The sequence below is a fragment of the Limulus polyphemus genome, unplaced genomic scaffold, assembly GCF_000517525.1.
Source record: "Limulus polyphemus unplaced genomic scaffold, Limulus_polyphemus-2.1.2 Scaffold8029, whole genome shotgun sequence".
Classification (NCBI taxonomy): Eukaryota; Metazoa; Arthropoda; class Merostomata; order Xiphosura; family Limulidae; genus Limulus; species Limulus polyphemus.
Genome location: NW_013673639.1, coordinates 8,806 through 22,624, shown reverse-complemented (window position 1 = coordinate 22,624; position 13,819 = coordinate 8,806). Strand labels below are relative to the sequence as shown.

Genomic DNA, 13,819 nt, shown 5'->3' with positions numbered 1-13,819 from the left:
TAGGCATTCAATATTAACGCAATTCACACAAATATTAACATTTTATCATTAAAAATCCATATATATATTTTTTTTTTAATATCGGTGAAACAAAACGTCTCCTTCAAGTACGAGCGTGTGAACCCACGGGCATATCTATAAAAACTGGAAGAAAGGTTACAAACCCTCCCAACTCCGCTATCTATCAACAGAAACAGGACATCCGATTTCTCTATCAAACTTTAAAATTCTTTCAACAGCCAAACATGATACTGAACCTTCTTATAAAACAAAATATGCAGGTAGTTTAGTTCTTGGTGTTATCTTAATGCATAAAATATATTCATAAGAAATAAACAAATCAAATATAACACGAAAAAGTGAAAACCGAGGCACAAGTGAAATAGTTACAATAGGTTTAAATCCAGTGAAGACTGTGTGTTATTTAGGGACAGGAGAAGTGTTTTATGTATAATGTCTTTAATTCCTAAAATGTTCTAGAAGATTCAAGACATTTCATGCTGTACCCAGTTTCGATTCGTTTAGTTTGTAATAATGTGTCAAAGCAAGGTATGTCAAATAATGTGTATTTCTGATAAGTTCAATTTTCACTTCTTTGCAGATCTCTAAGATTTATTGTTTTTATATTTAGGTTTGGAGTGTAACCACAGCTGGTAACATAGGTGTGGAATGTGTTGCCGATCTTAGCCGTCATACAAAACCTGTCAACATTGTCAGGTTTGCCCCAAGTGGTAAGTCATTCTCTTGGTGAAAATAAGAATATAATTTTCTTTAAAAAAATTCTGTTTTATCTGTCATAAACATTTTTAATCTTCACCACATTACATCACAATTTATATACGAATAGAATTCATTTATTGAAATAAGTTCAGAAACCATTTTGAATTTTTCCCAAATTATCTGTCGAAACCTTTCCGTAGATGTTCTTTTAAACCTGAATAACGCTTCAGTTCTGAACAAGCAGTCATGTAAAATGAACTCTCTCTCTCTCTTGAAAGAAAAAATTTCTATGAAGGTCCATGATTAGCTTTACATGTGTTTGAAGACTGAAATAAATCCTTATACTCCTGTCAAATTGTAGCCTTTACCACTAGCTGGCAGTATGTTGAACAGATTTACCACCCTACGAGAGGAATAAAACTGCCTTAACTAGAGATACGTGTGAACGTTCCAAGTATTAAATCTATGACCCCTTATTCTAATGCCTGTGGAATTCAATACGGTAAAATCCTATGACTCAATCTTGTCGATTCTTTTAGCTCATAAAATAGCAGTTGAATAAAATTTGGAATGCGAGTCAACAAACATGATGACATGGCCTTTGACCCGTGTTGATAGGGTTAAATCACCCTTAAATTGTGTCAATTCTTCCAATTCATAAAATAGTAGTTGAATAAAATTTTGATTGCGAGTCAACAAACATGATGACATGGCCTTTCACCCGTGACCCGTGTTGATGGAGTTAATTCTCACTTCATGAGAGAAGATGAGTGATCTCGAGCTAACCTCACATGACAACCCATCCATCCCTGGAATCTTCTTAATAGCCCTTCTTAAGATGAGGGAACCAAAAACTGTGAACAGTATTCCAACAAGATATAACTCGGGATTTATATGAAGAAAACACGACATCCTTAGTTTAGTCAATTCTCCTTTATATATATATATATATATATATATACACACATACATGCACTAAAATTGTTAGTTCTATCATTTCAATAGAATATATATAGTGCCAGCCACTAACCCAAGCTCCTCTTCTTCGTTCACATAGATTTAATGGCCCAGAGACAAAACCTTGTATTACACAGCATCCTCTTAACAGCCAGACCTAAGGTTGTTATTATCATTAGCTGACTTACCTAGTTTTCAACCAATGTACTTAATGTGTATGAAGAAGGGCACTGATCCCAAAGGCACTGAACTCCAATAATAAATTGTTTACTTCATCTGATTTAATATTAACTTATCCCCAACTCCAACTGTTTTATATTTTATGCAACACCTCACCAAAAGCTTTCTGAAGTTTCTATTAATCCAATCCTAATAAATGACGTTATGAGTATAACAAGACAATGCTGTGTATCTAACAAATTTAAACGGCATCACTTATGTCTCTACTGAATTTTATGCTCCTTATAATAATCTTCAAGAAGACTAGTCAATATTAGAATTAAATAGGTTACTATGATATTGTAACAAACAGTTACTCACCTGGCTGTTTAATATTATATAATATTGTTGTTACCTTGAAGTGACTTACCAAGATCTGGAAGTTGTTTACCTACACTGATATTGTAACAAACAGTTACTCACCTGGCTGTTTAATATTATATAATATTGTTGTTACCTTGAAGTGACTTACCAAGATCTGGAAGTTGTTTACCTACACTGATTCAGGATTATCTTATATAGAACCTTTAAGTTTAGCTATTTATCCTGAAGTTTGAATTGTTTCAAAAACTTTTATGAAAATATACAGTTCTTTTCCTTCACCTTCTGAAAACATATAATACATAAACTTTTTGTATTTTGTTAAGGTGAAATTCTTGCATCAGGCGATGATGGTGAGTTGATTTTTCTTATTAGATAATATGGTATTCATTTAAAAAATATATAAGTAATAGTAAGTGTTTCTTTTTTATTCTATCTTTGGAAATAGGAAAAAAGAGATTAAGTTTGGTTATTACATTTGGGAATAAAAAAAAATGTTTGTGGCATAATCTCAATAAAGTTAGTCCTAACTTTTTCACATTCAAAGCTAACTGTGCAAATATAATTCATAATTTTTATGTCTTTATGTTTAACAGAAAACTGATGTTTAAATGATAACATGTATTTTAATATATTTTGTTAACACTGATGTATCTCTTATGCACAATTGAGCTAAAAACACTCAGCATGATATCTTGGCATTTTTATTTTGTCTGTGTCTTGTTAAACCCAATTCAGGTTATTATATTTTTTTTGTCTTTTTTTTTCAGTAGTTAAACATGAATATGGTAAGAAAAAGATACCATTGACAAGAACAAGTTTAATCTTTTTATCGTATCAGTACAGCAACATTTTGACATTTATATCTTTCTTGTTTCATTGAATATGCCAAAGAATTTTGTCATTATTACCAATCGCTGTTTTCAGAGGCTGCTTTAATTCTTTGGAAGCAGCAGGAGAAGGAACAACCTGACATTTTTGTCGAAGACGAAGTGCAGAACAAGGAACACTGGGGTGTGTTCAAAATGCTTAGGTAAGGAAGACGTCTTTGTGCTACAGATAAAAAGAGAGCAAAAACAATAAGAGGCACATTGGAAAAATGTCGTGTAGAACCTTTTTTAAAGGAGACTACTGACATCATTGACGTTGCGACTGTCCAACTACAGGCCTAAAAAGGAGTAATAAAAAATTACTTCTTGCTAATATCCTGGATAGGCTCAGTTGTTTAAAACCTGTATAACCTATTTTTACAGAACAAATGTCTCCTTTTAAAGCTTTACTTGTGAGATATATAATTAAAACAGTGATTAATAAAAGAAACTACTGAATAAGGTGTACCAAGTTTGCATTAGTGTGGAATAATATAACTAGATTTCCATCATTTGACACAAAACGAAACTTGGAAAATTTATCGATTCTTAGGACTTTTGGAATAATAACTACCCTTTACCAATACATACTATTTTACACGATTGGCTTATACTGTGTAATGGGAAATGAGCTTTGTACTTCATTATAACGTGTGGAATAACATAGCAAGATTTCCATTTCACACATACATTAGTGTGGAATAACATAGCAAGATTTCCATTTCACACATGCATTAGTGTGGAATAACATAACTAGATTTCCATTTCACACATGTGGAATAACATAGCAAGATTTCCATTTCACACATACATTAAATAATGCAGGTGTGAAATGGAAATCTTGCTATGTTATTCCACACTAATGTATGTGTGAAATGGAAATCTAGCTATATTATTCCAAATTAATGCAGGTGTGAAATGGAAATCTTGCTATATTATTCGACACTAATGCAGGTGTGAAGCCTCCAATATTTAACAGTTTAATGATATAAATACACAGCAGCAGTAGTATGGTAATGTGTTTAACCATTTATCAATAACAGTTTAATATTAATTATCGGCATTTACTCTAGTCTGGACAACGGAATCATCTAACATATCTAACCTCCCGAACGAGCATTCCCGGTTTTTAATACAAAATTATGCATAGAATTAAAGATAAAAAATTGAAATACTTTTTTTTTAGAACTTAAATTGTCAGATGCAACAGAAAAATGGATTCTGTGTTCATGATTAAATACACAGCTTCTGAACAGAGTTCGAAAATCTCATTTCAGGGTGACAGAAAATATCTAGCTTATGTTTGTGTTTCATTCAAAAATTTACAGTAGAGATGAAATGTGATATTTTCTGAGTTGGTAACATTTGTAAGAAATATCTGTGGTTTTTTTTTCTAGCTCTTTATTTTAAGTTCATTCATTTGAACGTTTTGATACTAATAAGCAAAGTTAGAAGCGATATTGTGGATATTATGAATTCCTTCGAACAATAGAAGCATGGATATCTCTCTACTGAAAGCACTCAACTGTGATAATACCCGATACGCCGTTATTTTGATACACGTATTTTCATTGTCGAGAAATTTTTTTAATTATCTTATTTACTTTTAGATCTGCACAAAATTTGCTAATTGAGGTTTCTATTTTCTGCCACCAGAGGACACATTGAAGACATCTGTGATCTTTCATGGGCACCAGATAGCAACTATATTATCTCGGGGTCAGTAGACAATAGTGCCATCTTGTGGGATGTTCAGAAAGGTATAGCACTGAGACAAACAGCTATATAACATAAAACTCAATAATTTGTTTGTAAATGAAATTTTTTTCTTCTCTTTATCTATTAAATTACCCAATATTCTATAAATTTGTTTTATGTAATGCTAACCAAGATATAGTACACGAAGTTAGGAATAAATGAAACATCCATGAACCTAAGAAGTTCGTATTAAGAGTTTTATTCACCAAACATTTCAGCTTTACGTCTGCATCAGAAATGTTCTATATTCATCTCTCCATTGCCTAGTTACGAACTCTTCTTAATTTGAGTGAAAGTTGATTATAGAAAACTAAGCTCTTGGTTAAGGTGTAAAACCCAAATGGTGAGCAAATAATAACTATGTAGGGACCTCCGAGGTTCGTGGTTATTTCATTTATTCCTAAATTTGTATGGCTTCGAATAGCGAAAATCATTTGTAGATAAATATATTAAGCTTACAGTACCATAAGATCTGTAGAAACAACTAAATTGGTAATATTTTGTTTCACATACCTTATTTTTCATCAATCACGAGCTACAGATAAATTTAAAAAAGTTTTTGATTTGGTGTTGCACCGAATTGGAAATAATTTTTACACAAACTGTGGTGTGTGAGACATTTCTTGTCAAATCTGTCTGTCTTAGAAGTATGAGGTGACACTGAATAAATTTATCTTCTAGGTAAAAACATAGGCTTACTCGCAGAACATAAAGGGTTTGTTCAAGGCGTGTCTTGGGACCCCCTCAACCAGTATCTTGCTACATTAGGCTCAGACAGGTAAGGTGTTGGTTATAGCTAGTTTTTTTTTATCTCAGATACGTAAAGGATTTCTTTGTTCTGTAACGACAGCTCTTGGCTTACTGATTATCGTGCAGAAGACGTTCCACAGTTTCAGCTAAAACAGTCCATTCTAACGTATGGCTAATTTCCCTCCCTTTTGTCATCAGGTTTAAATTGAAGGTGAGTGTTTTTGGAACTTAGACGAGTCTAATCTAGCCCATATAGTGCATAAGACACCGTCCAAAGTGAAAATATGAGCCATTTCATCCAAAAGATATAAATTTGAAATACAAATCACGAAGGATGTCCAGTTCTTTTCTTACTAGAACCAAGCCCTATAGGCGGCAGCTGCTACCGAGGGGTTACCTGCTCCTACTTAGCACTTCTAAACTGAGAATGACTATGCCTGAATGTTCCCTGCTCATTTAGCCCACATGTCACTGAAGGAGTAATTCCGGTTAAAAATACCAGTACACTAAAAGCTTTATCATCTGGCATCTGCCAGACCTTGACAGTGCCAAGTAGGTGAAAATTCTGGTTGCAAAAACGTTTCTCTTACGATATTTTACAGGAAAAATTTTGTTAATGGTCTAAAGTACAGTATTTGTACATCATCTATGACAATAACACTTTTAAATGATAATAAATGTAAAAAACCTTAAACTATATACAAAAAATGTTAGTACAGTATTTGAAATGTGGATCACAGTACAGGGGGCTAACAGCTGAAAAACGTATACAAAGCCGCAACAGTGCCACTAACATATTGAAAACTCCAGTTATGAGAGATTCGTGACAACAAAGATTTTACAGTATATTCTTACTGCATGTGTCGTGTTATTAAAGTTAACTTAATTAATTTTGTGGTGTTTCGTACACTGGTGTTTTTGTTTAATTAATAAAGAGCATTAAATTCTTATCTAAATAAGAAAGATAATACCTTCCAACGCCATCTCCCCAAGATTTTACTGTTTATCCAAATTGCACAAAGAAGAGATACCTTTTAGACCTATCATCACACACAGTAACAGTCCAACTTACTCCATAGCCAAATACTTAACCAAAAGACTGTCATTTCTACAAGACTGTACACTGTAAACAACTCCATAAATACCATAATCACCTGCACTATAAGTACATAAGCATAATTTTTTTACATCACAAAGATAGGGGGCTTATCAAATATATATAATTTATTTCTCTCTGATAGCAGTTCAATGAATAATTTTTCCTATGTTAAGATAAGTACTAAATGTTTATTTATCATTTAATAAAGCACAACGGTGTATTACATGGGAATTTGCTTGCTCCTGCTCGTGCAAACAAAGTATACATACTAAACTAAACGGTCATTGAATGTGACAATAAAAGAACATGAAGATCGTTTCCACCGTTTGGAAATAGAAGAATCAGCTGTCGCCACCAAAATGCCCACACAATCAAATTCACAGAAACAAAAGCTATTGAAATACACAGAATGCAGACAATTTCATAAACAATGAGATGGGTTTTCAACAGAATAGGTATGAAGAAATCATGCAGAGAAAACAAAACCTGCTGTGTGTCACTGTACGCACACAGTATACCCTTGAAAATGACGTACATGGTCCATTGAAACTAGTCAGGGTAAGTAATCATCTTCATGTTTTTATATATTTGTTGCTTAATTTATGCTTATAAAGCTGTTAATCTTTACAACAATTAATTTTTTCTCATCGTAACAGAACTCTGAGGATATACAATATTCAGACAAAACGGGTAGTTTACAAAATCCAGAAAGCTCTCATACCATCAGAAAAGTCACAAGAAGAGGTGAGCACGCCGAGATTCTTATACATAAATTTGGAAATAAAACACATTTTGGTAAAAACTGGCACACTTAAATATTTAATACTTCAATCTAATTCTTATTTAGAAATTATATTTTTGAAGTTTTTATTGCTGAGTATGGAGATGTTTCCTTCAGTTTTTATTCCTTTCTTTGGAGATGTTTTTTTAAATTAGAATTTTTGGGAACAAAATTATGAAATATTAAAGTAAAACAATTTCTAATGTTTATATATATTTGTTTTTTCTAAGTTGTTAAGACTGAAAATTTTGTCATTGTAGTTTAAAGTAGTAACTCTTCTCTATATACTAAACTTTTTTTGCTTTTTTTTTAATCTTGTAAACTAAGAAAAAAAATTAAACCGGTTTTTCTTATAGCTTGTCAAAAAGTCTAGTTTATTTCAAAAATATCCATTTAGTCTGTATATATTTCTTATAAAAATATCTTTATGTATATATTTGTGTGCCTATAAATATGTTGATATGTTTTTCTCCCCATCCTTATTACTGGTTCGGTGACAAACAAACAGAATAAACCAACTCGGATATTTTACGATGACACTCTGAAGTCCTTCTCTCGGCGACTTACGTTCTCTCCAGACGGAGAATTACTTATTGTCCCAACGGGAATACTTGAACAAGAAGATGGAAAATTCTCCAACGCTGTCTACATTTTTTGTCGCCACTCTTTAAACAGGTGATATTTTCATTTTATTGATTAATTTGATCGGAGAAAATAATCTTGTCGTGTTCATTGTTCGATAATTAATTAACTAAATGCAGACTCTGGAGCTGTGGGCGTGTTATATGAATGATGGGCAAATATCAATATTTTGTCAGACAAGAGTAACTTCCGAGTTGAAAGTAGATGGTGATGACTAGCTTATTACTTCAGAATTAGGGACAGCTAGCAGAGATAGTCTTTGTGTAGCTTTTCATAAGTGTTAAAAATGTTATCAAAAGCCTGGTTAAAAAGACTTTAAAGTACCCGTGGCCCCAAAGAATGAAATGCTACCCCATACATGACCCCACAAAATAAAGTAATTACCTACAATTGTGAAGTTAAAAAAAGTGAAACAACTTTTAGCTGCCACATAATCATATTTATTGTTCTAGTACAAAACTACCCTCATGATTGTTGAAATTCAGTGCAATCTTGATTGGAAAGTCACAAACATGAACAGTTAGAAAATAACTTTTCTATTCACAAAATGGTTGAATTTTACAAAGAAAAAAGTTGCCACACGATAAAAGGATAACTTGCTCCGTAAACAGTCATTGCTCATTATCGGTTAGCCGTAGAACTTGGAATTACAGGAAACTTGATGTAAAAAAAAATGACGGTGAAATGGGAATATGTTTTAAGAAATTGGTGAAAAATACCTTTAGTGTTAATGACTCCAGAAGAATGAAAGTCCGTTAGTGAACCACGTTGGTTTAATGTTTAGATGTCAGTGCCCGATTGGTTGGATTATACTTTTTCACTCCCTTAAAAATGACATTTTTTTTGGTCTGGAAGTGTCGGATGAAATTACAGTTTTGATTTTATGGCCACTCAACATTTAAATTGTGTGTTTATTCAGTTTGTCTGTGTGTATTTGTTTTATTTTCAGGCCGGTGATGTACTTACCAACAGGTAATAAGTTTACTTTAGCAGTACGTTGCTGTCCCGTTCTGTTTGAACTCAGAAAGAAGAGAAAGAACGGAATTCTATCACCTGGTGAGGAGAAATTTCACCCCATTTTCAGAGTTAACATGTACACACATAAAGTGTGCTCTCAGTGTTACGAGTATTACTACGTACCCTCTAATCTTATTATGTTTTTCTTAGCTACCCGAAATTCTCTCATTTAATAGTCATATTTACAAGAAAATCGAAGATTCTATGTTGGACTCTCAGTATAAATATGAAGAAGAAACACTTGTTTAAACAGTGAATTTTTCGTTTTGTATGCAGCTTAAACATGTGTTTAAAAATTGCAGTTTAACACGGGACAACTTGTGTGTTATTCACCTTTAAGTGTTGTAGCTACGTCTTTCAATTTAACATTTTTAAAAGATGTAGTTTAGCACATCTTCAAATGTTGTAAATTAACACGTCTTTAAATTTTATAGTCCAACTTACATACATAAGTTGTAGGGTAGCACATCTTTAAATTAAATGTTGTAGCTTAAGGCATTATTAAATGCAGCTTAACATGTTTGATATTGTAGCTTAACACTGTTAAATGTTGTAACTTAAGATATCATTAAATGTTATAGCTTAAGACATCGTTAAATGTTGTAGCTTAAGACATCGTTAAATGTTGTAGTTTAACACGTCGCTAAATGTAGCTTAAGACATCATTAAATGTTGTAGTTTAACGTGTCGCTAAATGTTGTAGCTTAACACGTTTGATATTGTAGCTTAACACTGTTAAATGTTGTAACTTAAGATATCATTAAATGTTACAGCTTAACATGTCATTAAATGTTATACCTTAACACCGTTAAATGTTTCAGGTGAAACAAGTCAGTTTAACACTATGACTGTTAAAGTTGCTTAGTACATCATTTTTGTTTTATCAAGCCTCTCAGAAGTTAACTGTTATTAACAAGCATTCTATTAAGTTTCACCTACACAACAATGGGACCTGTTATCATAACAAATCACCTTTAAAAAAATTCTCTCAACTTTCTGTCTCTGACATCAACTTATGTGATGCTACTTTTTGTATCTGTAAAACAAGCCATATTTTGTAGATTTTTCATGTTTTAAAAGTTTATGAGTAATCATTTTTTTGCACGGATGAAAGTTCTCCATCCGTGGACAGAAACTCGTCAAAATGGCCTTTCCGAATCATGAGTATGAAGCAGGATTTAAATTTAATTTAATTTGAAATAAACACATTTTATGTTTTACTGCCAACACTGCTATAATCTTTATTTTTCTAAACTTCCAACCATTTCATTTGTACTAGGAAAAGGGGCATAATTAGTTAATTCAGTGATATGTTTTTTATGTGCAATTGAGGTTTTAAAAAACTAATTTGACTTACAGTCTCGGTATTAATGTTTAAAAAATTTAATCTGCCTCATGTGATTATCACCTTGTAGCATGAAAATTTGAGATATCTGAATTTCTTCTTATTTTCTACAAATTCAAGTTAAAATTTGGTACTGAAAGATATTCAAAATGGATGAGAATACATCTGAGAACATGTATAGCTCTAAGGCTTTGGTTGCCTGGCAGCCCTCGGCCAATAGATTTGTTTTATTCAAAATGAACTTTGGATATTTTCATCCATGTTTCTTTCCAATTTCACTGTTTTGTAACTAAAGAAAATTTATGTCTGGGTTTCAGATACGGAGCAAGAGGGTTCAGAAAAAGATAGTTTGTCAGTGTTTAGGTAAGATAAGCAATCCAGTACCCTTCAACTAATTACAAAAGATTGTAAATGCACTCTGTCATAAATTTAAATCATTTACAGAAAATCTTTAAAAATCAATCATTAAAACATTTTAATTTCTAGCTCTTTTTTTTTGGTTTTATCACAAATGTGAATATTGTAAACTTATACTGTTCTTTTTTCAGAACTTGGTTATGAGGAGGAAAGTGTTAGAGTACATCGTTCTCTAACACTAAAACTCTTTGTTAATGTTGCATTAACACTCTGGAGTTAATAGTTAGAAGAGAATATAGTATAGAAAATCCGTTTTATTATGAAACGTGTATATAAAGCTTAAATTTAAAAGCAGAAGTATAAGTTTAAAATAACAGTCAACATTAACATAAACACAATTTGGTTAACAGTCAACATTAAAAAGACTCTTCTTGTTTTGGTGGATTTATGCTGCTATCATCGGGACTCTTTTTATTGTTGGCTGTCGGTTAAATGAGGGTTTTATTGTGTATTATAAATGTTGTCCTTACCTTTTTTGTTCAAATTTCTTTGATTGAATTTTCCCCTTTCATTACAGTGTGTTTGACAAGTCAGTTTTGGTCTGGAATGATCAAGCCCTTATGTTTCATTAATAAGACTTTTGAGGTTAACTGACATTTAATTTATGAAGCTACTGTATTTGAAAGGTACCTATTCCAGAAAAACTATGTACTTATTTAGATCCCTGTTTCCTTACATTTAAAGTTATCAATATTATGATAGAATGCATGACCAGCTTTTCCCGTGCTATCTTTCGAAGTCAGTAATTTAAGTTAAGCCTAAACCAGCTACATGCAGGTTAGCGATAAAAATTCTAAGTCATCTAGAATGTCACTATACAGTTGTCTTAATATAGTTACGTACGATTATTTAAACCCTCAATGGATCTGTTTTCAGTCTTCCTTATCGTGTGGTGTTTGCTGTTGCTACACAGGACTCTCTTCTGCTTTATGACACTCAGCAGACACTACCGTTTGCCAAAATCTCCAATATTCACTTCACTCGGCTAAGCGATGTGGCATGGTAGGTGGTTCTACCTTTTCTTTGTGTAAAAAAAATTATTGAAGTTGAAAAATATCTCAGAATAAAAGAGGTCATTTCTCAATAATAACTTTTATTTTCTTTAACTTAAGGTTTGTTTATATAAAAACAAATATACAAACACAAGAGGTTTAAGTTGGTTGAAAAAAAAAATGTTTTGTAGATAATTTTTACAAAAAGAACATGGCCAATTCTGCAGTATAAACGTTAATAGATTTCTTAGGAGGCTAAAATAAGTTTTTTTTGAGGGGGTGGGGTTAAATGAAAACAAGTGAAAGAAATACAGAAAATGTACTTACAAGGTCAACCTATGACCCCTGAGGGTCATGCAGGCTAAATTCAGTAATGAGAAAAGGGAGTAAGCGTAATGACAACAAAAAAATTTTGTTTGATATTTTTATCTCCAGAAGTATACATATTTTATGTTTTTATTTTATACTATCATTGCTGTTTTATTTGGTGATTAAAGATAAACAGTTAATATATCTTGTGTTTTAACGAACTAGCAGACTTAATTAAAGTTTAGCCCCAGAGAGCTGACTGGTTTTTCAGGGGACTTGGAAAATATTATACCCTTATGTATTTTGATACGCAACTTGGGGTTTCTTATGTATTTTGTATAAAAATGAGTTATTTCATCACAGTTCTTTCCTATTGAGCATAGCAACAGGTAAAAGTACAATGTATTATTCACTAAGTTTCTATGGTAAAGAATAGTTAAGGGTTAAGAAACTGCACCGTTTGCATACGCAACTTGATATGCAACTTGGGGTTTCTTATGTATTTTGTATAAAAATGAGTTATTTCATCACAGTTCTTTACTCTTGAGCATAGCAACAGGTAAAAGTACAATGTATTATTCACTAAGTTTCTATGGTAAAGAATAGTTAAGGGTTAAGAAACTGCACCGTTTGCATACGCAACTTGATACGATTTCCAAGAAAAAAGTCTCCACACGCGCTATGCAAACCCCAACAGTAATTAACGGATTAATTCTAACATTGAAGTTATTTCATGAAAAATGGTGTATAGCTTATAATATATTAGGGACTCTGAAATTCATGGACCCATGAGCAGTTTAGTACATAAGTAGTTTATCATCTTGACTTTTGTTTTAATATCAGCTCAGAATGAGTAATCCCTATGGTGTAGTGAGCTTTGGTTCGTATAACTCTGGAGCCGATGAATGATAAAGTTGGTGTTAAAAGCTAAACATTTTCAGTGTTTTTCATCTCAATTAAATATAAAATTGATCATAGCTAAATGGTTCAATCTAATTTAATTAGAACATTCTTGTGTCCATTCTAAGTTTCCTGATACATAATGTAATAAAAAAAATGTTGATTTTATGAACCTGATATCTAATTTGTTTAACTGACTACAACTTGATGATGCATTATAAGTTTCATGTTCTGAAATAATGGTTTGTTTTCTCTGTTTTGGTTAGGTCTTCTGATGGACTCATGTTAATAGCTTCATCCACTGATGGCTACTGTTCCTTTATCAGGTTTTCAGAAGGGGAGTTGGGTGTTCCATATCAGAAGTCACACTTACCATCTGGAGACAGGTAGCATTTCATTGATACTTGTTGTTGGTTTTCAGTGATGTGTATATATTTTATATCCAAAATGGCCACATTTCAGGGAAACCTGAAGAATCGGAAAGAGGGGTTCAATGAGTCAGAAAAGATTGTGAAATTTCTAAAAACCTGTAAAAGTTAAGGAAGATTGTGGGGTTTCCTTTTTTATTATCTCACAACCTGCATTCTTACTCAAACCAATCGCTCTCTGGTATTTTATCTTGCGATAGATGTCTAATTCACCAGTTCGAATTTTGATACCTCACTACTATAAAGGCTTGGTTTGGTTTGATATTTCATTGGTAGTAGTGTCCGGGGTCACTGA

General features: G+C 32.2%; 1 protein-coding gene across 1 annotated transcript in view; it reads left to right on the top strand.

Moving 5' to 3' along the window:
* LOC106475056 (chromatin assembly factor 1 subunit B-like) overlaps positions 1-13,819 on the top strand; it is a 19,123-nt gene that overhangs the window by 2,373 nt on the left and 2,931 nt on the right. The window contains exons 2-12 of the mRNA XM_022379279.1: positions 632-731; positions 2,544-2,570; positions 3,145-3,250; positions 4,743-4,846; positions 5,526-5,622; positions 7,350-7,437; positions 7,983-8,149; positions 9,066-9,172; positions 10,796-10,841; positions 11,772-11,897; positions 13,363-13,482. Coding sequence (XP_022234987.1) covers positions 632-731; positions 2,544-2,570; positions 3,145-3,250; positions 4,743-4,846; positions 5,526-5,622; positions 7,350-7,437; positions 7,983-8,149; positions 9,066-9,172; positions 10,796-10,841; positions 11,772-11,897; positions 13,363-13,482 — 1,088 coding nt within the window. The remainder of the gene's footprint in view (positions 1-631; positions 732-2,543; positions 2,571-3,144; positions 3,251-4,742; positions 4,847-5,525; positions 5,623-7,349; positions 7,438-7,982; positions 8,150-9,065; positions 9,173-10,795; positions 10,842-11,771; positions 11,898-13,362; positions 13,483-13,819) is intronic.